This window comes from Abrus precatorius, unplaced genomic scaffold (genome assembly GCF_003935025.1).
Source record: "Abrus precatorius isolate BTA unplaced genomic scaffold, Abrus_2018 Scaffold9, whole genome shotgun sequence".
Classification (NCBI taxonomy): domain Eukaryota; kingdom Viridiplantae; phylum Streptophyta; class Magnoliopsida; order Fabales; family Fabaceae; genus Abrus; species Abrus precatorius.
This window is the reverse complement of record NW_020874439.1, coordinates 6,622,867-6,649,033: the sequence shown is the minus strand read 5'-3', so window position 1 is coordinate 6,649,033 and position 26,167 is coordinate 6,622,867. Positions and strand designations below refer to the sequence as shown.

General features: G+C 31.1%; 2 protein-coding genes across 2 annotated transcripts; both read left to right on the top strand.

Moving 5' to 3' along the window:
* The first annotated feature begins 1,724 nt into the window (after positions 1–1,724).
* On the top strand, positions 1,725–4,341 carry LOC113850682 (putative disease resistance protein RGA3). Its single transcript, XM_027481246.1, has 3 exons — positions 1,725–1,756; positions 1,848–2,704; positions 2,750–4,341. The coding sequence occupies exons 1-3, from the start codon at positions 1,725–1,727 to the stop codon at positions 4,339–4,341; spliced, it is 2,481 nt and encodes an 826-aa protein (XP_027337047.1).
* Positions 4,342–17,682: 13,341 nt separating this feature from the next.
* On the top strand, positions 17,683–24,305 carry LOC113849069 (putative disease resistance protein RGA3). The gene is made up of 3 exons (XM_027478662.1): positions 17,683–17,793; positions 20,960–23,924; positions 24,045–24,305. Exons 1-3 carry the CDS (start codon positions 17,741–17,743, stop codon positions 24,048–24,050), a joined length of 3,024 nt encoding a protein of 1,007 aa, XP_027334463.1. The 5' UTR covers positions 17,683–17,740; the 3' UTR covers positions 24,051–24,305.
* The last annotated feature ends 1,862 nt before the right edge of the window (positions 24,306–26,167 follow it).

Sequence of the window (26,167 nt, the reverse complement as noted above, 5' to 3'; positions counted from 1 at the left end):
ATCCTCTGTAAGCCTTCCCTCTTTGAGATCTTTTAATAAAAGTTTGTTGTTTCAATCTTATTTTCTCTCTTCTCCCTCTTAGCCGGTTCTGTTCGGACTACCGTCGTCCGGCTTTCTTCCCTTCTCCCTCTACTAGATCTGTGATGGTTCTACCGCCGTTCTAGTTTCTTATGTTTTAAATTTACTACTTTAATTTTCTGCACTTTACATTCTGCATTTTATTTAGTAGTCCTACTACTGCCTATTTCCCTTTCAGTCTATTTTATTTTCCTTTGATCCACTTCGGGTTATCTGTTGGGAGCATATCTATTTTTGAATATTTCAAATACTTCTTTTACTGGAGAGGGAAGAACTGCTTCCAATGGTCCAACATAAATATGTGAACAACTTATTATTCAGCAATTTTTCCAAACTTTTACTTATCAATACAACTCTTTTTATTAACACACTGAGTACCGACAACTACGACAATAATATCAACCTCAATAATAACTACTATCACTACACCAAAATGGAGATGTCAGAGTGGTTCCATTTTAATTTAGAAAGCGTTTAGAACTGCTCTAAAATTTCTCGCTATCTAATATGTTGCACTTAAGAGAGCAGTTAAACAACCGCTCTTAAATATTGATATTAAAAATTGGTTCTATGTGGAACCGCTCTCACAAAGTGAATGTCATTTAAAATATACCATGAATCTGGAATTTGAATTTTCTTTCTTCGTAAGTTTTCTATTTCAAACCAAAATTAATTTATTGTTATGCTCAAACTTTCTTCATTTTTATCACAAATAAAAAGTGAAACTTCTTGAGTTTGTACGTTGTATTATCCAAACAATCCACATCTGCAACACTATTAAGCAGAAAAAAGAGAACAAATTAGCGGGATGGTTTACAGTTAATAGAGGAAAAAAGAAAGAAAGAGATAATATAGAGAACAATTAGAAAGGTAGCAACAGATGTAAAAGAAACTAACTTTTTTAACGCAAAAAAGACAAAGAGAACCTACAGTGAAAGAGACAGAGAACAACTTTGTTAGCGCATAAAAGATGAAGAAGACGAAGAGAACTTACAGATATAAAAGTGAACAACTTTGTTAGCAAGACGAAGAGATTTGAGAGCGCGCTTCATTTATAAGATAGAAAAAAAAACTTTAGAGAGCGATTGATAAAGAACTACTCTCAGAAGTGTGTGACTTTAGAGAGCGGTTAACAAGGAACCGCTCTCAGAAGTATACATTAGAGAGCGATTTCTAATGAACCGCTCTCAGAAGTATATATTAGAGAGCGGTTCTCTATCAACTGCTCTCAGAAGTGTATAGTAGAGAGCAGTTCAATATTAACCTCTCTTAGAAGTATTCCTTAGAGAGCGGTTCAATGCTAACTGCTCTCTAAATATATTATTATAAAGCGATTCATACTAACCGCTGTCTAAGTTAGCGCTTCAAAAGCTCGTTTTTGTTGTAGTGTATAACTCAATTCCAACTGGCATTACGACATTAGTATTCCGAAAGGAACCTACAACTCGGCATATTTGCCTACCACTCGACACATTTGCCTACCACAATTCCAACAACATTATATAGTAAACATTTAAATACATTTGTCATAACACTTTTCAATCAGTCTCAACATATTGTATAGTCATATTTTAACAGTTATCCCAAACATAAATAATTTTATATTACACACGTCTCATTACAGTATTCTAAGTACTCATTAATCAATGGAGAGATTCACTCCATTATCCTGTTCTGGGTTTTAACCTAAGGTTCACCATTCAATAGCTTATTCTTGGCTAAAATAGAATTAAATTCCTAGATAGGTCAACATTTACTTAGACTATTAGTCTGTTGAGACAACCACATGAAAACCAAAAAGTTTCTGTGATTGCTATTGTTGGCATTGGTGGTTTAGGGAAGACAACTCTTGCTCAGTTGGTGTATAATGACTTGGAAGTGCAGAACTCTTTTGAAATGCAAATGTGGGTGTGTGTCTCTGATAACTTTGATGTGAAAACTATTCTGAAGGAAATACTAGGATCAATTACGGGTGACCAAGTTGAAGACAAGTTATCATTAGGCAACTTGCAAAGAAAACTTCACCAAAAAATAAGTGGCAAGAAATATTTGTTGGTCCTAGATGACATTTGGAATGAGAGACATGACAAGTGGGCTGAATTGAGAAAGTACCTAATGTGTGGCGCTCAAGGTAGCAAGATTTTAATGACAACTCGAAGTAAAAATGTAGCAAATGCAATGACCGCTAGCACTTCCTATCCCTTGAAAGGTTTGACTGATGAGGAATCTTGGAGTTTGTTGAAGAACATTGCATTTGAAGGTGATTCTAAAGGAGTAAATCAAAATCTAGAATCAATGGGAAAAGAAATAGCTAAGAATTGTAAAGGGGTTCCACTGGCAGTTAAAACGCTGGGAGGCCTGTTACGAGAACAAACTCAAGAAAAAGAATGGGAGAATGTTTTACGTGGTGGCTTCTGGAAATTATGTGAAAAGCAAGATAGTATCATGCCAATTCTAAAACTCAGTTACCACAACTTGTCGCCAGAAATGAGACAATGTTTTGCTTACTGCTCTTTATATCCCAAGGATTCAAGAATTCCAAAGAATGAGTTGATTCAGTTATGGGTGGCACAGGGTTACCTTGAATGTTCAGCTGAAAAACACCACATGGAGATGGAAGACATTGGTAACCAATTTGTAAAGATTTTTTTTATGAACTCATTTTTTCAAGAGGCTGAAAGTGATGAACACGGCGAGATCATTAGTTTCAAAATGCATGATTTAATGCATGATCTTGCAAGGCTTGTTGCTGGCAATGATTTCTGTTACTTGGATAGTAAGGCGGAAAAGGTTGAAGGTAGTCCCATGCACGTAGCTTTGGAGACGGGGGCCATTCATTTATTGGATTCATTGAATGCAAGCAGACTGCGAACTTTGATGTTGCCATGTAATTGCAATTTTGAAGAGGAGGAAGTGTCTTTTGTTGCAAATTTGAAATACTTGCACGTCTTAGAGATATCAGATTTTTCTTTTTGCAAATTGTCTAATTCAATTGCAAAATTGAAGCATTTAAGATATCTTCGTATTTTTGGTTATCGCTCCTGGGATGGGATGTCAGTTGGGTTGGGAAAATTGTGGTCGCTGCAATTCTTACCAGACTTTGTTGTGGGAGATAGCAAAGAAACAAAATATGGCACACTAAATGAATTGAAAGACTTAAACCACATAAGGGGCGAATTAAGAATTAATCATCTCAACCGTGTGAGAGACGTGGCTCTGGAATCACAGCATGTAAATTTAAAAGAGAAAAAGTTCCTTCGATCCTTGACTCTGGATTGGTCGGATGAAGACACCTTCAACGGTGACAGCTCACAGTTATTAGAAAACCTTCAGCCCCACCATAATCTTGAGCGATTGCAGGTGAACTTTTATCCAGGCGTGCGTTTCCCAAATTGGCTTTCTCTCCTCACAAATGTTGTTCACATCACTCTCTTTTATGTTCGTAAATGCCGCTGTCTCCCACCGTTGGAACGTCTCCCGTCGCTGAAGTCACTTGAGATAAGCTATTTTGATGAATTGGAATACATATATCTTCCTGAAGATGGTTTTGGAGTAAACTTTTTCCCCTCTTTGGAGAGCCTCAAATTAGTGTGGTGCTCTAATCTCAGGGGATGGCGGAGGCTGAGAGATGATATCAATGATTCTCGTAATCTCTCTTTACCTCTTTCATTTCCTCATCTTTCTCAACTAGGCGTCTATGACTGTCCACAGTTGACTTGCATGCCTACTTTTCCAAATCTTAAGGATTTAAAATGGTGTCAATGTAGTGCGGAGCCATTAACAGAAACACTAAACACAACGCCAACATTTTCAGTTGACTCATCTTCCTCAGCTGCTCCTCTTTCCATGCTCAAAGAATTGACGATTTCTGATCCTATGAATTTACCACAGGGTTGGATGCAAAATCGGACTTCACTCGAGTTTCTTACAATTCAATGGTGTGACAGTGAAACACTTGAAGAATTTGAACCTGGGTTTAAGTACAACACCAACTGCCTTCCGGCCCTGCGAAAAATCAACATATGTTGGTGTAAAAGGCTAAAGGCTTTGCCAGATTGGATTTGCAACCTCTCATCTCTTCAGGAGATCACAATCTCATACTGCCGAGATTTGGCATCTCTGCCCGAAGGAATGAGTCGTCTTACCAACTTAAAGACTTTTGAGGTTGATAATAGTTTCCTCTTACTTAAAGAATGCCAAAGAGAGACAAGTGCTGTTAGTCGCCAAATTGCACACATCCCAGAAGTTATCCTTCATGAATGATGGTCGTAAAGGTACTAATGCCCCTCCCCCCTCTTTTTTCTTTTTCTTTTTCTTTTGAAAAACAGTTTGTTTTTGTTTTACGGTAACGGTAATTAGAAATTATTCTAATAATATTAATTTTTAATTGTTAAATAATATCTGAGTTTGTGTTGAAATTGATATTAACCATCGTATATTTAATGCTAATAAGTATTTTTTTCTTTGCACTGGTATTATTAAAAAATAGATAATTTAAATAAAAAATATTATATAATTTAATAAATTTTATAAATAAATATGTAATTATTAATAATAAATGTTCTATTATATTAATAAAATTAAATTAAAGAGAATTTCATAAAAATTAAAAATTAATTATAAAATTTATGTTAGAAGATCAATTATTTTATAACTTAATATATTTTATTATTTGCAAAACAACATTTCAAAATTCACTTTGTTTAGGGAAGTTTTGTTACTGTATCAATTGATATTTTGTCTACATGCTTAAGTTTTGTTTATCTTGCTTTTATTGCATAAGTTGTCTGAAATAGATTAACTAGTTAGATATAAGCAACTAAAGATACTTGAACTGACGAAGCAGTTTCTTTGAATTTTGTTACTGTGATTGCATCTATTGGAGTTATTTATGACCTTATCTTGGCCATTATAACGGGAGCAACATCTTTCTTGAAGAAGCCATAAGAATCCAACTTCTTTCTTTAAATTGACTTGGTGCTTATGCAATGCAAGTTGGATTGTGTTTGCTCCGAGTTCATATTTTTTAAATACTATAATTTCATAGTGTTCTTAGATAATATGTAGAAAAAATTGGTGTGAGAATTAGTATATAATTTCTTTAACATAGAAATAACATATTTACATAACAACACTAAGTTTATTCATACAACTTATAAGTTGTTGAAAAGTAGTGCTATGGTCAAGAAAAACACCTCATTTACGAGGTATTGGACCTTTTGATATACACATTAATGCATCTAACTCAAGTATTTTAATGTGACAACGAAATTAAAATTTGCTTTCATATAAATTTTGTTAGCACGCTACATTTTTAAACTGCATTTTCTTGTTTAAAAAATGGAAGGCCTAAAAAAAATAAAAATTGAAAATGTAGTTTTAGCTTGAGCTAAAATTTCCGCTTAAGCAAAAATGGATAAGATTTTTTCACATGTACTATCGCTCAAGCAAGAAATCTGTAGTTCAAGTGAAAATTTGTGACAGAAAATGGTTGCTTTTGGGCCTTTTTTTCTCAAATGAAAATATGCTCACTCAAGTGAAAATATCAATAAAAAAGTAATAATTTTTATATGATTTTCTCGTTTAAGCGAGAATTCACGAGAAAAATGAGTATTTAAGTAATTTTGAGCTTCTAAAAGCCCATATCTCAAAGTAGGAAATCATTCTCATTTCGCTCTATGTTCTTTTACTTCTTTTTTTTTAGAGAAAACCTTCCCAAACTCCAAATATCTCTCAGATCTGAACTCAAACGTCTATTCTATTCAAGATTTAAGTAAGTTTCTGGAGCTTAACTCTTTAATCTTGCTCGTGTTTCTTTATTCTCTTATTTTATAAAGTACTCTACTATGTGATGTTAGAAAAAAAATATTGGTCTTTAGGTAGTATTTCCTGTCATAACGTTGCATTTTTCTCTAGATTTCACGAAGAATATAGTCTCAGAGACCCATTTTCAAGTAAAGAGAGTTGATCCTAAACCCTGAGTCTCATTTATACATCTTGGCTTAGAAAACTCAAACTACCTCATTTCAAATAACAAAAATATAAATTTTTCTTGAAATCATATGGTCAAAAATAGATTGTGTATGGAAAACCTATGATATGGTTTAAGAATGAGTTTTTAAGGATATTTTCATAAAGATGTTATTATATATATATATATATATATATATATATATATATATATATATATATATATATTATGTGTGTGTGTGTATGTGTGTTGGAAAATGAAAATTAAAAGATGCTAAACTCTACAATAAATTATTTTTATAAAAACTAAGAAAGTGTGATCTTTGATAATATGTATTTTTAAAATTGCACGATTGGGTTAAGTCTAAAGATATTTGACTTTCAAGATATTGTATTGATTGAATGATGTGAAATTGATTGTATGACATTTGGTATTTTGAGAAACTTGCATGAGAGATATTAAAATGTGAAGTATCAAATGATATGTTGCAGTGATTTTGGGTCTTTGCTTGAAAGTTTATGCTTATTTGAAAATGTTGAATTCATGTTATGATAAAAGAGAATTGATGTAAATGATTTATTAATGATTTAACTGCACTTGAATGACATAGTATGATGAATCTGTATTATAATGAGAAAGAAAATGAGTAAAAATTGTACTATCATGAGAAAAGTGATGAAAAGAAATGGAGGTGAATATTTGAGAATTATTTAGAAAATATGTCATAAAAAACTGACTAAAATATGTATAGATAGTTATAGAAATATACTGAGAGTATAGAATATGTAAGGATTTATGAAATGACGTGATCTTAATGTATGTCTTGAAATATTAATGATGTGATTGTTATGATATTTGATATGTTGTAAATTTATTAATATAGTAAATGAGCTAATACTATTTTGATATATTTTGTATTAAATAATATTTTATGTATTATTTGATTCATTTATAAAATAAAGGATTTAGTAAGGCGGATGATACTCATCTTTACTAATTATTTTCAGGAAGTGAAATTGAAGCAATTAAAAGAAAGTTGATCTGTTCTAAGATCATATCCTCGGTGAAGTGGTAGGAAAGATTACTCTGTTAGGATTTAAATTATTCTAAAGATTCTAATGCTTTATAAAGTTTATATTTGAAATTGATGTGTAAATGTTTTACTGTCAATTCTAGAATTTTTAATACTTAGTTAAATTTTGTTGTAACCAGTAATTTGAAGTGTTTGTAATTTTGGAAGTTATTTATTTTGATTCTAGTTTACATTATTTTACTTTGTAAGAAACAATGTTATTTATGTTTTAAGTCTATATGTAGAGCCAGCAAAATGGGTTGGCCCGATAGATTGGGCCAAAAGAACCTTTTAAATAGGCGAGTTTGAGCTATAAAAAATAAGACTCAAAATTACCTTGAGCTATTTTGGCCTGGTCCAAATAAGCCCGGTACCCGATAGGGCTTTAACCGGGTTGGCCCATGCGGGTTCGGACAGCCCGTATATATATATTGAGATTAAATTCTGAGTTTTAAGGAGTTTGGAAGGGAATATATTTTAGTTTCAAAATCTTAAAATATATGTTAATGGAAAAGAGACTATTACTCTTGATGATTCTAAGCTTTCTCAAGAAGTTTCATGTTCTTAAATTTTGATATTTAAATCTTTGATGAACTTTTTTAATCTTTGTGAACTTGTTTTATATTTTTGTGAACTTTTTATGTGTATGAAATTTTTGTCGTAAAAAAATTGTTTAATTATGAACTTATTTATATTTTTGTGGATTTATTGTGTGTATAAAAATAAAGAATTGGCTGTTACAAAAGCAATTAAAAAAAAGAAACTAGTAGCTTTTTACATTTAATAAATAAATAAATAAATGGTCTAATATAAAAATTTGACAAAAAAAAAAAGAGTGATTTATTAAGCTCTTGCAAAAATAGCTTAAAATGGCCTGTTCCAAATACTAAAAACAAAAATAAAAATAATGATTTGTTGTTATAAAAACAGTAAAAAAAAAAATGACATGTTACAAAAATAAGAAAAAGAAAAAACTTATTTGAGTTGTCGGGCCGGCTCATAAAAGTCCGTAGCCTGCATAAGGTAAGGCTTAGGCAATAAAAATATAAGTCCATTTTTACCTTGGGCTAATTAAGTCTGACCCGTTTGAGCCTGTTACTCGTATCGGGTTGGGTCGAGTCGGGTCAGGCTGCCCGTTTTGACAGCTCTATCTATATGTATATAATATGAATTAAGTAAATTGTGAAGACAAAAATATTAATTTTTACTCTATTGATAAATTGAAATTTCAAAACTATTTCATTTTAAAAAGTTTTGAATATCTTTGAGTTTTCACAAATTGAATAATAGAAATGAAAGTTTTTATTTTTTTTCAATTTTTTAAGCTTTTAATATGAAAGAAATTCACTTTTTTTTTTCATTCCTCGTTATAAATTTGAATCTATATTGAATAAAGAAAGTAAAGACGTTACAAATTTCATTTATCTATTATCTAGAAAAATAAATTTTAATAAAAAAAATTATTTGAACACTTGGTAGTCCTTCTAATGTTAAGCAAGCATTAGGTGAATTATCAAACAATTTGGTGCTTAGGGCTTCCTCAAGGCAGATGCTACCCCTAGCACCCACGGCAATAGAATTCACTGAACTTGGCTTAGCTCAAGCATCTGTGCTTGCATCAATTGGCATTGTGTGCTAACTCCATTATAAGCTTATCGATTAGAAGCAAATATCAAAATATTACTACACTTTGTCAAATTCATATTTTATATAAACCCATTTAGAATTATTGGCTCCGGAATTTTTCAAAGACAAAATTCATTACTTTTGATGCAAAGATTTTCATACCGCACTCAAGTCCACATTCACACACATTTCAACTACACACAATACTCATATTTGCATATTGCACTCAGGCCCACATTCATTCACATTACACAGCACTCAAGCCCATACTCACAGTACATGACACAGGCCCATATTCACTTACATTTATTAAATCACCAATCAATGACATTTCATAATACCTAATCACTCACAATGGTTCGACTAACTCATCACAAATCACATGGCATTCAAACATACAAAAATTTTCATCAAAACACATGTTTCCTACCCTCTATCTCAGCCACATAAATATATATATCAGAATAAATGGAAATCAAACATAAGAAGATAGGGTAAAGTCCCCCCTTATCTCAAATCGAAGATCCACAACATGAATCAACACTAGAATCGTCCCCCACATAGGTTTTGTTCTAAATACATGAAAAATTTCTATGAGAACTCAAACAGAACCATGAAAACAAAGAATGGGGTTAAGAAACCTAAACCCTAACCACAAAACTTACCTCCAAGTGCCCCAAACATAAATCCAACCTTCAATCTCGCTCCCAAACTGCTTTGGAGGCAATTTAATCGGTGAAAGAGGACTTGAAAGTGAGAGAATAGAAGAAATTTCGAAGAGAGATATGAGAAATGAGATTCTCAAAGTCCATGGAAATGTTGTCTCACTTCCACTCAAGGATCTTCAATGGGTGCAACAACTCAGGTGGACACTGGTGCTCTATCTTCGTCTTCTGGCAATTTAGGCATCTAGCCACGTATTCAGCCACATCCCTCTTCATCTCATTCCACCAAAAGCTCTTTCAGAGATTCTAATACATCCCGGTCGCACCAAAGTGGAAACTCATTCTACTCTTATGCGCTTCTTCCAATATCATTTACTTCAACTCATCTACTTGGAGAATGCACACTTGGTTCCGAAACTTAATCACCCATTTCTCATCATAGTAGAACTCCAAATTCTTTCCCTTATTCTTCTGCCTCATCATATCTTGCAGAAAAGCATCTCCCTATTGCGTATCTCGAACATATATCAAGAAGTTATTATTAATCGTTGTTGTCCCAAGGTACAAACTCCTCGGCCTTACCTCCATAGCCAGATTTATGTCCCGAAATTCCTCAATTAACTCCATTTCTTTCACCATTATTGCTGCCACATGTAATGATTTCCGGTTCAAAGCGTCAGCCACCACATTTGCCTTGCCAGAGTGGTAAGACAATGTGAAATCATAGTCCTTGAGGAATTTCATCCGTCTCCTCTGCCGTATGTTCAGCTCCCTCTAATCAAATAGATACTTCAAACTCTTGTGGTCACTGAACACTTCAAACCTTGCTCCATACAGGTAGTGTTTCCATACCTTAAGAGCAAAAACCACCGCAGCTAACTCCAAGTCGTGAGTCAAATAGTTGACTTTATGAGGACGCAACTACCTTGAAACATAGGCAACTACTCGCCCATCTTGCATTAGAACATACCTAAGTCCCTACCCAGACGCATCACAATACATGTTAGACTTCTGCTTCGGGTCGTGTAGAACTAACACAGGTGTTGAAGTCAACTTTATTTTCAGCTCCAAGAAACTAGCTTCACGCCCTTTGGTCCATTTAAATTCCTTTCTCTTGCGGGTCACATTCGTTAAGGGCAAGGCTATCTTAGAAAATCTCTCTTTGAACTTTCTATAATAGCCCGCTAGTCCTAGCAAACTGCGCACCTTAGTCACATTTGTCAGCCTTGGCCACCCAGCTACTGCTTCTACTTTTGCAAGGTCTACCATGATTCCCTCATTCAACACTACATGCCCTAGAAACTGAATCTTTAACAGCCAGAATTCATACTTAGAGAATTTTTCATACAATTGCCTCTCTCTTAGAATTTGCAAAATAATTCTCCAGTGCTCGGCATGCTCTTCCTGAGTATTCGAATAAATTAGGATGTCATCAATGAACACCACCACAAACTTATCCAAAAACTCATGGAAGATCCTGTTCATGTAATCCATGAACACTATAGGAGCATTGGTCACTCCGCACGGCATCACCAAGTACTCATAGAGACCATACCGCGTCCTTAACGCCATCTTAGTAATAGATGCACCTTTTTCTTTTTTTCAAGCCTTACTGAGTTTGTTATGACCTTTTATGGAATGAAATGGTGGATTTAACCAAATACTCTCTTAATGATCATGTCTTGCATAAAAATTTTCGTCATCTGTCAATGTATCTGCAATTGACATGTGTTCAACACTTCTCAAGGGATTGTCCTCCACATTAATTTCTTCTTACGTTAATTCTCTATCGGTGAAAGCATTTACTTTAGTCGACAGCAACACAATTGACCATGACTTGTCAACAGGATGTGGGATGAAAAACACTGTTGAGTCTGTGATGCAAGAATAAACGAATCATCTTGGTAACCCATCTTTTTAAAATTGACCCTTATAAAGCCTAAATCGTCAATTCGAACCCCACTGTTGTTGTCCACCCACTTGCATCCAAACACAGCTAGTCGAAACTTACTGTAGTCCAACTCCCATATGTGTTCAATGACTCCAAAGTATGACATATTCGCATATATTAGATTTCTATCCTTTGCACTGGAGATATGTAAAATGTAAACCCATTGACTAAGTAAGAAGTGTATGAAAAAGCATCAATACAAGGACCTTTTGACAACCATCGAATCTTTTCTGAAACAGAATTAATCTTCTATATCAACTGTTCATAAACATGCTCTTGTAATCATCTAATGAATCGCCGGTTATGTTCTTTTGTTATCCAATTCTCACCTCTATTAGGATTTCTACACTTCAGAATATCTTTATGCATGCTTATATAAGGTTTATTTTAGGGGTGTTTTGTAATACATACAAGTATGCTTGATCCCATTACAGTCTAGGGACTTCTATTTGTTGACAACCACTGGTACCTTCCCCTAAAGTCCTTCCTGTGTGACGTGATTTTGGAATATCATGATTGAACATTTGACGGGTATTCATTTCAAAATTTAACTGCTTCTTCCACTAAATATCGTTCAACAATACAACCCTCTGGTCTACTTCTATTCTTAACATACCCTTTTAAAATCTTCATATATCTTTCAACGGGATACATCCATCGCATATATGTAGGGCCACACAATTTTGTCTCTTCCACTAAGTGAATGGTCAAATGAACCATGATATCAAAGAATGACGGTAAAAAATACATTTCAAGCTCTTATAAAGTTTCAGCTATTTGGTTTTGCAAAGCTGCTAATCTCCCAAGATCAATCACTTTGCTACATATTTCCTTGAAAAAGAAACACAACTTCGTGATTGTCTCGCGAGTCTTTTTGGGTAGAATAGACCGTATAGCAATAGTAATTAAATTCTCCATTAAGATATGACAATCATGAGACTTCAATCCTTTTAACTTTAGTTCCTTAAATGATACAAGACTTTTAATGTTTGATGAATACCCCTCTATAACCTTAACTGAATGAAGAGTTTCATCTAAAGCAAGTTTCTCATTTTTAGACAGGGTACATGCTGTTGACGGTAAAAACATCCACTTTCCTTTCTTCATTAGAGCCAAATCGGATTGTATTCCCAGCTTTACTAAGTCAAGTCTTGCATTGATACCATCTTTCTTTTTTTCCACGATGTTCAATAATGTACCAATCACATTTTTACAAACATTTTTTTCAACATGCATAACATCAACAAAGTTCTTATATATAAAGATTTCCAGTAGAGTAATTGAAAGAAAATTGACATATTCTTCCAACCTACAGTTGCAATTTGTTTGGCAAAAGGTTTTCCTAATGTTGTTCTTATATGCTTAACCTTATCAAAGATCTCTTCTCCACTTTTCAAATAAGGACATCATCGTTCTTCACAACTTTCATTAAAAGCTTTTTTCATTTTTCTGAAAGGATGATTTCGTGCTAACCACCTACGATGTCCCACGAAAACATTCTTGTGACAGTGCTCTAGTCTTGTATAATCTGTTTTTTCCTTACATATTGGACATGCACATTGACCTTTTATGTTGTAACCAGAAAGATTTCCATATGCAAGAAAATCATTAATTGTTCTATACAACATTACTTTCACCGTGAAATATTCATCTCTAAATCCCTCATATACTTCTATGTCATTATCCCACAACAACTTTAAATCTTCAATTAAAGGAGACAAGTTCACATTAATGTCATTTCCAGGTTGTTTAGGACCAGAGATTAACAAAGAAAGCATCATATATTTTCACTTCTGCAAAGCCATGGAGGTAAGTTATACATTATTAAAATCACGGGCCATGTACTATTGGTGCTACTTTGCATGCCATGGGGATTCATTCTATCGGTTGCTAATGCAAAATGTATATTCCTTATTTCAGTTGCAAACTCTTCATATTCGTCATCAAATTTTTTTCATTGCAGAGAATCTGCTAGATGCCTAAGCTTTCCATCTCTAATTCTGCCTTTAGCATGCCAAGTCATCTGCTTTGTATTTTCTGCACTGCGAAATATATGTCTTAATCTGGGTATTATTAGAAAATACCACATGACCTTCGCAACAGTTGATTCTTTCTTTAGGTATCGTGATACCTTACACTTTGGACATTGACTTAGTAATGCATACTCATTTCAGAACAAAATGCATTCATTAAGACAAACATGTATCTTTTCATGGGTCAATCCAATGGAAGCAAGTTCTTGTTTAACATTATATGTTTTCTTTGGTAGCAAATTACCCTCTGGTAGCATCTCATGTAATAAACTAAGCAAGTCTGTGAAGCTCTTATCAGTCCATCCATTCAAGGCTCTCTTAGTATTTAGAGAGTGGTTGCTTTAGAACCGCTCTAAGAAGTTCAATTTGGAGAGCGGTTAGGGCGAAACCGCTCTCTTAGTATTTTATATAAAGTGATTTTTACTAATCGCTATCTAAGTTGGCGCTTCATAAGCTAATTTTTTGCGTAGAGTCTTGATCATGTGTAGTCATTTAAATTAACAATTAAAATATGTATTTAATACATATAATTTAAATATATTCAATTTGAAATTTAGACTAAAGAGGAAAAATAGTAATAGGTTTAATGGTATTAATTAAGGATAAAATTGTTATATAATAATATGTTTTTAAAAATTATGAAACTCAACTAACTTAAACTAGTTTTATTAGTTTTGTAATTCAGTTAAATTTTAAAGGTAAAGAGGGGAGTATAACAACACTTATTAGAGCAATTTAAACTATTTTTTAAAATAACATGAAGTGTCTTCTTTGTTACAGTAATCTCATAAGGATCATCTCAAATTTCTCAATCAATTTTAAAAGATTTTAAAAATAAAGCTTCTATTGAGACTAGATTTGTACTATTTAATTTTAATCAAATATTCTTTTAAAACATCTTGATCATATGTAGTCATTTCAAATAACAATTAAAATATGTAATTAACACATACAATTTATATATATTCAATATTAAATATAAATAACTCTGTATATAATATGGATATATTAACTACGTGAAATATATTCTTTATGTCTAAGTTATTTGGCATGATTTGAAATTTAAACAATAATATATAAGTGAATAAAAATAATAATTTTAGATATAAAAGAAAAATATAAATCCTAAAAGCTCTCTTGTTCAAAAAATAACCAAGAAAAATTGGTATATATAATAAATTAATATCTTGGTGCATGTGTAAGTATTTTTCCTATATCTATCCATTCTCATAAATATAAAACTATATTGAAAGTAATAAAACACACTTAATAAAAATAGAGTTTATGAAAACAGAACTAAAAATATAAAACTAATAAATTAGACAGATCCATATACATTCTCAGCAACTAATGCTGTTTAAACTTTTTAGTTTGGAATGAATTTGCCTATAGAAGGCTCATTTTCTTTAGTTCAGCAATTAATATGTCCAATAATTAAAACGAAAATTTTCATACAAAAAATTATTAATGGGGGAAAACATGAATAGTGCCTAAAAGTTTATGCATAACATGCAAAGAATTAGTGTTCACACCAAATGCAAATAATGCAGGTGGCAGACCCTATATATTAGCAGTTTAGCTACCCTGGAATCTAGATTGAAGTCATTTTACACAAAATTACAGTTATAGAGAAAAGGAAGTCATGGGTCCATATCATCTTTGAGGTCTTATGTCAGATCATTCTTCTTCTTCAGTTAGAAATGATAAATAATACAATTTTAAACTCAAATTTTATTTTATTTTTTATCATCAAGTAAATTTTATGAGTTTCCCTAAACAAATAATGAATTTGAATAATTTAATAAATTCATGTAAAACTCAGTTAACAACGAAGAATGTCTTTCAAAGGACCCTTTCTTTTGAAGTAATTTTGTCATTTGCCTTAAAATCTGATCACCTCAACCGCACATATGGCTTAAATAAAGTTTATAATAACTAAGACTGAGACAATTCTAATCTTATGTGTTAACTTTTAAAGTTGAATTAAACTTAAGTTTAAATTTAAGAAAATAAACAATTACTATTTTAATCTTATTTTTAAAATTTTAAATTCTCTTTTTTTTTTTTTCCTTTTTTATTGTTCATTTCGTCTTTCAAGGATTAAAATTATTAATAAATTGTTTTTTTTTTAATTCTTATTGCTTTCCAAATCTTAACTAACTTGTACCTTCCAATTTCTAAGAGTGTCCCCAAGATCACAAAGACACAAACCAGGAGCAAGAATAAGAAGATCAAAGTTAAATAAAGAAATAACCTGTTTTACAAAAAATAATTAAATAAATAAAGAACTAAACATTATGACAAACCTCAATGAAAAAAAAAGAAGGGAATTTGAACAGAGAAAAATCTCCTCAGTCCAGATTGTTGGCTCTAGAAAGTAGAAACTGACAGAGGGAACGATTTAGTGAAGAGCTCTAAGAATTGTAACTGTGGAACCCAACAAGCAAATACTTAAACACAGTCATTAAAACAATTAAGCATGTGAAGAAACTCAAGAAAATCACATATTTTTTAATAAAAAATAAAAACCGAAAAAATGGAGACTAGGGGGCCTAGAACCACAGTAGAAGGAATAGAAACTAAAGACTTGTACCAAATTCAGAATAGAACCTCATTTGTTTCATACAACTAAGTCAGTAATCAAAACTAGCATAACAAGGGCAACCAAAGAAATAAAGAATAAAAAAGATGTCCAAAGAGAAAAATCAATTTAAAAAACAAAAAAATCCACCTGATTAACACATGCCAAATAATTAACAACAAAAATTTATGGGCATAAATGAAATCATAGAAAAGATCTAGAAAGCATACCAAAAGAGGAACTTTTAGCAAACAGTTTGAAGGGTCACACTAAGAGGAAAAGCACCCTTTAAGACTTTGCAGAAGATCACAATGTCCGAAACTCAAAATCTTGAAAATTTATCTCAACTTCTTGATCTGTAGGAGCCACACTTAGTTACCATCAGTAACAAACATGAGTAACTTGACAAAACACACGCAGACACTTTGAATAATAATATATAAACTCTATTTTAATGAAATTGTAAAACATGACAAGTGTACTAAAACAAAACTACCAAATAAAATCATTGTAGATTTATGCATTTTGAAATAATTATGTTTAAAAAAATGGAGTTACTTTGAATTTTATTGAAAGTGAGAAAAAATTAAAAACCCTTTTAAAAAAGGAAAGTAGTCTACAAATTTAGGAGTTGATTTACTTTAAGAGAATGGTAGAAACGTAATCCGACAACACACTTAATACATCCATCTTAAGTGTATACCAGGAGTAAATTATGCAAATTTATAATAACTTTAAAAAATATTTATTTTACCCCTTTGAAACAAATTAAAAGAATAAAAATTATTAAAATATTAAACAAACAAATATATAAATAAATAAGTTAATAAATGAGTAAGAGACAAGTAAAGAAAAATAAATATAAAAAAAATAAATTTAGCTTGATAATTTAGTTTTTTTTTTTTTTTTTGTTACATGTCTTCTGGTGCAATTACAAACTCAAAGTTACATAATTCTTAAAAATGGATAAAAAAAAGTTTAAAAAAAAAAAAAGAGTTATCTACAATTTTAATATAACTAAGTTAACACATCTCAAGTATCCTAATTTAAAAGTATAGGGTTAACATAGATTACCTAAGTTAACCTTTTATAACATAAAATAAAAATAAATATAAAATTTAAATTAAATTTAGAATTATCAACCTATTACAATTCACGTGTCTCTAATTAAATTAAAAAGAATTAATAAGACATTTCACTTAAGTTAACACTAGTAACAAAAAGAAAGAGAAAAGAAATAACTTCAACAGAATAATTCATTAATCTAATTTTAATTTTATTTTATCAAAACAGTGACACTTAAGTCCACAATTAATATTAAAATCGAGACAGTAAAATAATCTATTTATTTACGTTTTATATCATTCGTTTCATTTTTTGGCTTTTGTGGATCTCTCCTAATTCCTGAGTCCATATACCCCTCTTCTAACGCTGTTTCTTAATCGTTTTCAAACCACTCTTTCTTGTTTTCATATTCAACTAACAATGTGAAATGAAAGGTCAATTTTATAAATTATTTTATATCTTCAATAACAGTTTCAAGATAAATATTTTAATTTTAAATAATGACATGATTACATGCATAAGAATCAAGAAAGAAAACGAAAAATATGATAAAGTTGTACTTCAGTTTTTTTTTACCAAACGCGTGAAGCACGAGTGGCGTACTTCTAGTCTTCATTTTCCTCCCTGTTTTTACACATTGATTTCATTCCTCTCTTTGAATATCAGTATCAACTCTTCTTCATCGTTCTCTTTCACTGATGGCTAAGTTTGAGTCAGTTCCATTTGCTGTTGCTTCAAACCTCATTCACAGGTTAGCTTCTGCAGATTTTCTTGGATTTCAACAGAATTTAGCCTATATTTCGATTCTTACTCTGAGTTGTATTAAGTTTAAGTGCGTTTTATTTACTCTATAGTCTAATTTTCATATAAATGTCCTAATTTTTTAAAATATTTTTGCATTTTACTTTACTCTTTAAATATGGTAAAGTTATAAGTCATTTACATCTTGTACGATTTCATCAAATGTGGAAACTTTTTTAGTTTTGTTTCATTATTGGCGGCCGAGACAATAATGACTTTAATATTTAAATAAATTAATCAAAATAAATATTGGATTGAATAAAATTACATTATTCATTGTTTACAAAATATCGATTATATTTATTAATTACTATCACAAATTAATCATCATAGTAAAAATATAATTTGACAAAGTTTACAAAATAAATTAGTTAAATATATAAAGAAAAATTAATTTGTTAGTCTTTATAATTTTCTTTATTAAGTTGATGCAAAATTTAAATGTTCGAACGATAAATTAATGTAAAAGATGTTACCAATAATAATATGATCTAAAGAAAAAATATTTTTGAAAGATAAGTATAGTAAATGAAAATATATATAAAAAATAAATTATCAAATTATGTAAAAATACTATGTTTTGTTATTGATACATAATGGTGTAAGGATATAATTACAAAAACTTAAAAGGATAAGGACTTAATTAAAAGTTTTAAATTATAAGAATTTAATAAAAAATTATAAGAACTATGAGATTAATTTAATTAATATAAAATATAATGTTTTCGTAATTAGTTAAGTATTTGACAAATTTTAATGTAATTTGTCAATTAAATATTTTATTTAACTCAATTAATTAAGCACAATAATTTGATAATATGATATTTAACTCAATTAAATATCATTTAGTATATCTCACATAATCACTAGAATAATAGACAAGTATTTACTACAATTACCAAATTTAACACCCTGAATAATTGGTTGTGTAAACGAAAACTTAGGGTATGTTTAATATAATATTATGCTAGGAGAGTTTTAAAGCGATACTAAATATTATTGGTAAAATATTCTCTTAGATAAAATATTACAATTTATTCTTAAAAAAATTAAATAATATCAGGTATATGAAATAATAGTATTAGATAACATTTTAAAATGCATTATAATAATATCTAATAATAAATTTTTATATATAATTCATGAGTGTAAATTTTAAGAACGTTTTTAAGAAAATTTTCAAATGACTGTACTTTTAAAATTTGGTTCTATTTTTTATTATGCTAGGTGTTTTTATTATATTAATTCATTATTAAATTAATTTTTGAAAAAATTATCATTCAATTTTAATTGACATTTATTTATTTACCTGATATAATAAAATATTTCTTAAAAGTAAATATAATGTTTAACTTTTAAAAATTTAAAAATTTGTTAAATTTCAAAATTGTTGTATAATATATATTTATAATTAATTAGTAAAAATTATTTTAATTTAATAATACCGTGCAATATACAGAAAAATTAGTTGTAATATTATGGTGTGTCAATTAATATTTAAATCTGAAAGAGAAAGTTTTTAATACGATACCTATTAATATTTAGTGTCATGAGTTTATATAGCTCTTCAGTTCAGTCCCACGAATTTAGTTACAATTCAGGCAAAATAAAAACCCAAAGAGACTAAGAATGATACCAATAAAGTGCGTAACAATTTAAAATTGACAAATATACTTTCATTATTTGAAATTATTGGTTCCGTTATTATTTATTTTAATTAGATTCCAACATTTGTATTATATATATACACGTTATTCTTTGACATAATTTCATTTTTAACCATAGTATTCATAATTTGTACAGATTATTTAGATTTTTGAAATGCTTTTTTATATATATAAATATTTAAAATATTAAATGATATTACAGTAATTTAACATTCGTAAAAACAAAAATATATAGAAACAAGAATAAATTGTATTAACTAAACAAAGTAATAGATATTATAATTTAGATAAATTATAGAAATTAAAATATTAAAATATTTAAAAATCATAAAAGATATTTAAAATAACTAGTTTTAAAGTTTGATAGATTGAATTAGAGCTGTTTAATAAAAAGAATTTATCTTAGTAGTCTGTAGGGAATTTGGAAATGATGTTTCCTATAACGTCTGTGATTATAAAATGATGTTTTATAAATGTCTTGAGTTTATATGCTCTAAACTTTTTTTATTTTCTTTTTCTCCTCTTAATCTTATTTTTAAAAACTAAAAGCTCTTTTTAAGATAGCTTTTTATACCAAACGCGTGAACCAGGAGTGGCCTACTTTACAGTATTCATTTCATTATATTTGATTTGTGCTCTTTTACTCCCTCATTTTACACATTAATTGCATTCCTCTCCTTGAATATCAGTATCAACCCTTGTTCATCTTTCTCTTTCACTGATGGCCAAATTTGAGTCAGTTCCATTTGCTGTTGCTTCAAACCTCATTCACAGGTTAGCTTCTGAAGATTTTCTTGGATTTTAATAGAATTTAGCGTATATTTCGATTCTTACTCTGAGTTGTGTTAAGTTTAAGTGCGTTTGCTAACTCATAAACTTGGTACCAAACACACTGTTAATCATGTTTTTTTTTTTTTCCTTTCATATAACTTGTTTAGTTTCCAGTTTAGTTTGTATTTTATTTTATTTTATTTTTCTAATCTCAGTTTTTAACACAGTTTGATGTGTGTGTTTATAATCAATTGATAGCTAGGTCGAATAAGTGATTATAATTATGCGTTTATATTGAATATTTGTAGTCGAGTTAGGTGTGGGTGACATAAATGTTCTAAAAATCAAATAAAGAATTGATATCTTATGTAATTTAAATGAATTAAATGTGTAAAGATAAATATAGTATGGTCCGAAAAACAGAAAGAAAAAATAATTTGACGGAATAATATTAACGTTCTGAAATGTCGGTGACAGTTGGAAAAAGTTATGTCTAGTTTGAGATTGGTAATCATTCATTTCATTTTATACATTTGTGCTCCTTTCCTCACTCTTTCTGCCCATTGCATTCCTCTCTTTGTTGAATATCAATATCAACCCTTCTTCATCATTTTCTTTTTCACTGATGGCTAAGTTTGAGTCAGTTCCATTTGCTGTTGCATCAAATCTTATTCACAGGTTAGCTTCCCCAGATTTTCTTGAATTTGGACAGGAGTATGGTGTGATGAAAGAGTTGGAAGCGCTTAAGAAGACAATTGGATCTATCAATGATGTGCTCCTTGATGCTGACAACAAGCAAGAACAAGTTCGTGTGCGTAATTGGATATCTGACTTCAAAGAAGCACTTCATGCTGCAGATGACTTCTTAGATGACCTTGCTTTCCAATTTAAGAGAGACAAATTAGATGCAGTACATCAAAAAGGTCTAAACAAGTTAATTAAATATTGGTCATCTTCAAAACGAATTGATTCTCCCATTCAAATGACTCAAGATATTAAAAAAACACGAGAAAGTTTTGATGATCTAGTAAAAGAAACGAAGGATTTGAATTTAAGGCCAAGTTCTATGGTGGTTAAGCAGACTGACAGTGAATGGAGGGAAACTGATAGTTCTGTGTTAGAATCAGATATCATTGGGAGAGATGATTGTAAAAAGGAGATTATTAGTCTGTTGAGACAAGCATGTGAAAAGGAAAAAGTTTCTGTGATTGCTATTGTTGGCATTGGTGGTTTAGGGAAGACAGCTCTTGCACAATTGGTGTATAATGACTTGGAAGTGCAGAAATTTTTTGATATGCAAATGTGGGTGTGTGTCTCTGATAACTTTGATGTGAAAACTATTTTGAAGAAAATATTAGAATCAATTATTGGTGACCAAGTTGAAGACAAGTTATCATTAGGCAACTTGCAAAAAAAACTTCACCAAAAAATAAGTGGTAAGAAATATTTGTTGGTCCTGGATGACATTTGGAATGAGAGACATGAGAAATGGGCTGAATTGAGAAAGTACTTAATGTGTGGTGCGCACCATAGTAAGATTTTATTGACAACTCGAAGTGAAAATGTAGCAGAGGCAATGACTGCTAGCCTTTCCTATCCTTTGAAAGGTTTGACTGATGAAGAATCTTGGGATTTGTTGAGGAACATTGCATTTAAGGATGATTCCAGAGGAGTGAATCAAAATCTAGAATCAGTGGGGAAAGAAATAGCAAAAAGATGTAATGGGGTTCCCCTGGCGGTTAAATCGCTAGGAGGCCTGTTACGAGGACAAAATGAAGAAAGTGAATGGGAAGATGTTTTACGTGGTGACTTCTGGGAATTATGTGAAGAGCAAGATAGTATTATGCCCATTCTAAAACTCAGTTACCACATCTTGTCGCCAGAAATGAGACAATGTTTTGCTTACTGCTCTTTGTATCCCAAGGATTCAGAAATTCTAAAGGATGAGTTGATTGAGTTATGGATGGCACAGGATTACCTTAAATGTTCAACTGTAAAACAGCGCATGGAAGATGTAGGTAATCAATTTGTAAAGATGTTTTTGATGAACTCATTTTTTCAAGACGCAAAAAGAAGTGATGAATATGGTGAGATCATTAGCTTCAAAATGCATGATTTAATGCATGATCTTGCAATGCTTGTTGCTGGCAATGATTATTGTTACTTGGATAGTAAGGCAAAAAAAGTTGAAGGTAGTCCCATGCACGTGTCATTGAAATCAGGTGCCGTTCATTTGTTGAAATCATTAGATCCAAGCAGGCTGCGAACTCTGATTTTGCCGTATGACATTGTAGAGGAAGAATATTTGTGTGTTATTGCAGAGTTCAAATACTTACGCGCCTTGAGGGTGGCAGTTTCTTCCTTCTGCAAATTGTTTGATTCAACTGGAATATTTAAGCATTTAAGATATCTTGATATTGCTGATGATGAATCCTTGAGTGGGATGGCAGCTGGGTTGGGAAAATTGTGCTCGCTGCAGTCCTTACCAACCTTTGTTGTGGGAGATAGCGAAGCAAAATATGGAACACTAAATGAATTGAGAGACTTGAACCTAAGAGGCAAATTAGAAATCAAGCATCTCGATCGCGTGAGAGACGTGGCTCTGGAATCAGAGGAAGTAAATTTAAAAGGAAAAAAATTCCTTCAATCCTTGACTCTAAATTGGTCGCGTACAGACTTCCATAACAGTGGCAGCTCAGAATTATTAGAAAACCTTGAGCCCCCCCATAATCTTAAGCGATTGGAGGTGAGGTGGTATCCAGGTGTGCTTTTCCCAGAATGGTTTTCTCTCCTCAAAGATGTTGTTGGCATCACTCTCTATGAGCTTGGTAATTGTAGCTGTCTCCCACCTTTGGAACATCTCCCTTACCTGAAGTCACTTGCGATAGAGTGTCTTCGTGAATTGGACTACATATATGAAGATGGTTATGAAGATGGTTTTGCAGTAACTTTCTTCCCCTCCTTGGAGAGCCTCACATTATTTGATTGTCCCAAGCTCAGGGGATGGCAGAGGCGGGGAGATGATATTGATTCACCTAATCTCTCCTTACCTCTTTCATTTCCTCATCTTTCTCGACTAAGAGCCTCTTGTTGTCCCCAGTTGACTCGCATGCCTACTTTTCCAAACGTTAAGAATTTGGATTGGTATGAATGCAGTGCGGAGCCATTAATAGAAACACTAAACACAACAGCGTCAACATGGTCAGCTGACTCATCTTCCTCTGCTGCTGCTCTTTCCATGCTCAAACAATTGACGATTTCTAGTCCTATGAATTTACCAGAGGGTTGGATGCAAAATCTGACTTCTCTCGAGTCTCTCCAAATTGGATGTGAAAGTGAAACACTTGAGGAATTGGACAACAACAACTGCCTTCCCTGTTCTCTGCGAAAAATCAACTTGTATTGGTGTAGAAGGCTAAATTCTTTGCCAGATTGGATTTGCAACCTCTCATCGCTGCAGCATATCACAATCTCACACTGCCCAGAATTGGCATCGTTACCCGAAGGAATGAGTGGTCTTACCAACTTAAAGATCTTTGAGGTCGTGGATTGTTCCCTCTTACTTGAAGAATGCCGAACAGAGACAAGTGCTGTTAGTCGCCAAATCGCACACATCCCACAAATTATCCTTACGGAACGTACGGTACGGATGCCCTCTTCTATGATTTAGTGTAAACGTCGTGTAACTCGACAATTACTGCACCTATTTGTTTTACCAATAAAATACTTTTAACTAGTTTTTGAGTTTGACTTTGTCTCCCAGGATTGACCATAGGTTGGGTTTGAGAGCCGTGTGATGGGTGACTATCCGGCACGGTTCGGAGAGCACTTTTAGTCTGCATAGGTGAATGGAAGCCCTTCTATCAAGCAAGCAAGAAGCCGCTATTCCCATGGCAGAGTCATCGTTTACTCTATTCATTATTACGGTAAATTAGTGTATCAAGATGTCAATCTGAGATCTTATTCGGAGTGTACATTTGTTTCAAAGATAAATACAAATTATCCTAATAATATATTTAATGCTAATAAGTTTTATGGCTTTGCACTGGCATTATTAAAAAATATATATAATTTTTAAATAAAAATTAAAATATATAATTTAATAATTTTTATAAATGAATATTTAATTATTAATAATAAATATTCTATTATATTAATAAGATTAAATTAAAGATCATTTTTTTAAAATTAAAAACATTATAAAATTTGTATTAAAAGCTCAATTATTTATTACTTAAGATAATATGTTCTGTCATTTGCAAAACTAACACTTTTTAGATTCACTTTGTTACGGGGAGTTTTGTTACTTTATCAATTGATATTTTATTTATATGCTCAAGTTTTGTTTATTATGTTTTTCATTGCACAATTTCAAACATATTTGTTAAAATAATGCACACTATCAATTCTTTTTCTTTCTTTATTGCTTTTATTGCATTAAGTTGCAAGTAAAGATACTTGAGCTGATGAGGCAACTTTGTTAAATTCTGTTGCTGTGATTGCATCTATTGGAGTGGTTATTGCATTATCTTGGCCATCATAACAGGGTCAAAATCTTCCTACAGGAAGCCATAAGAACCTAATTCCTTCCTTAAAATTGACTTGGTGTTGCATAATGCAAGTTGGATTGTGTGTATCTTGGGTTCATATTTTTTAAATACTATAATTCATAATTTTCTTAGATAATAGATAGAAAAAATTTGTATGATGATAGTATCTAATTTCTTTTGCACACTAGTAAGTAGTAACATATATGTTTAATCGGTTATTTTAATCCATATGTTCAATATGTATGCGTAATGTGCATTGATGTTTTTAGTGTCTATCAATGTGTACTTTACATTAAAATTGGTCTATAAATTAGTAATGACTATCGATTAAAAAAGTAAAACATAAATTCTTTCTCCTCCTAAGTTCATTTTACACCTGAATTAATTCCATGTATGATGTTTTCTAAATATGAAGAAGATTTTCCTTCTCTTGAAAGGAAAACAGAAAAAAAATTTAGAATTTGAAACTAAATTGATTAATCTACAGTAAGTCCCAAAGAATTCTTCACCACAAGAAGTCTATTGTTATTCTTAGATTTTTTATGTTTGAGCTTGGATTTCTTTTTGAGATTCTATTTTACTTTTTTGCAAATTTGTGTGTTCTTTCTTCTCCATTTGAGAATAGATTTAGTGCTTTCATTTATTAACTTGCTTGTTATATGATTTTAACCTAATTTTTTTTTCATTTTAATTTCTTATGAAACAATCAACTGATGCACCATCTCTTATTGATACTTAAAAAATACATGAGATCATGTAAAAATATAATATTTAGAGATCAATCAAGAAGGAAAGGTGAAATAATAATTTAAAATAAATTTATATTATTCTTATTATTAAATTATCTTTATATTAAACTCACTAATGAAAATATCATTATGGACTTTTCATAAACTCTGCAGTGAGGTGTTTATTTATGATAATTAAGTGAAAAATTGCACGTTATTAGTTATATATATATATATAAACCTAGTCGGACAGACACTGGTGGGTATTAATACATTGACTTTGGATTTTAGAAATCAGTTTTACTTAATTGTTCAAATTTTCCTATTTTTTTTTCTTACCTTTTGTTCAAAGCACAACTATTATTTACAATAATTCCATTACCGAAGGCATATATTAAAATGCTGTCTGTCTTAGTTACTCAGCCTAAGAAGGATAGTCTACAATGGGCTTGGAAATGCCAAAATGCGACACAATTAACCAAATTCAAAAGGAAGAATCTAACCCCAAAATTTATGATTTCAAATTTATAGTGCTGCTCTTCAAATTGAAGTTTAACCTCATTATTAACTTGTGTAATAAAGTTTGATAGTAAAAAATTGAATCCCTA

Excerpts from the sequence above, each read along its gene's own strand:
- LOC113850682 (XM_027481246.1), top strand. The coding sequence starts at position 1,725 with ATGGAGAGATTCACTCCATTATCCTGTTCTGG. Across the intron at positions 1,757-1,847 it reads ACTCCATTATCCTGTTCTGG|TCTGTTGAGACAACCACATG; the intron begins GTTTTAACCTAA and ends TTAGACTATTAG. Across the intron at positions 2,705-2,749 it reads CATGGAGATGGAAGACATTG|AGGCTGAAAGTGATGAACAC; the intron begins GTAACCAATTTG and ends CATTTTTTCAAG.
- LOC113849069 (XM_027478662.1), top strand. The coding sequence starts at position 17,741 with ATGGCTAAGTTTGAGTCAGTTCCATTTGCTGTTGCTTCAAACCTCATT. Across the intron at positions 17,794-20,959 it reads GCTTCAAACCTCATTCACAG|GTTAGCTTCCCCAGATTTTC; the intron begins GTTAGCTTCTGC and ends TCTTATTCACAG.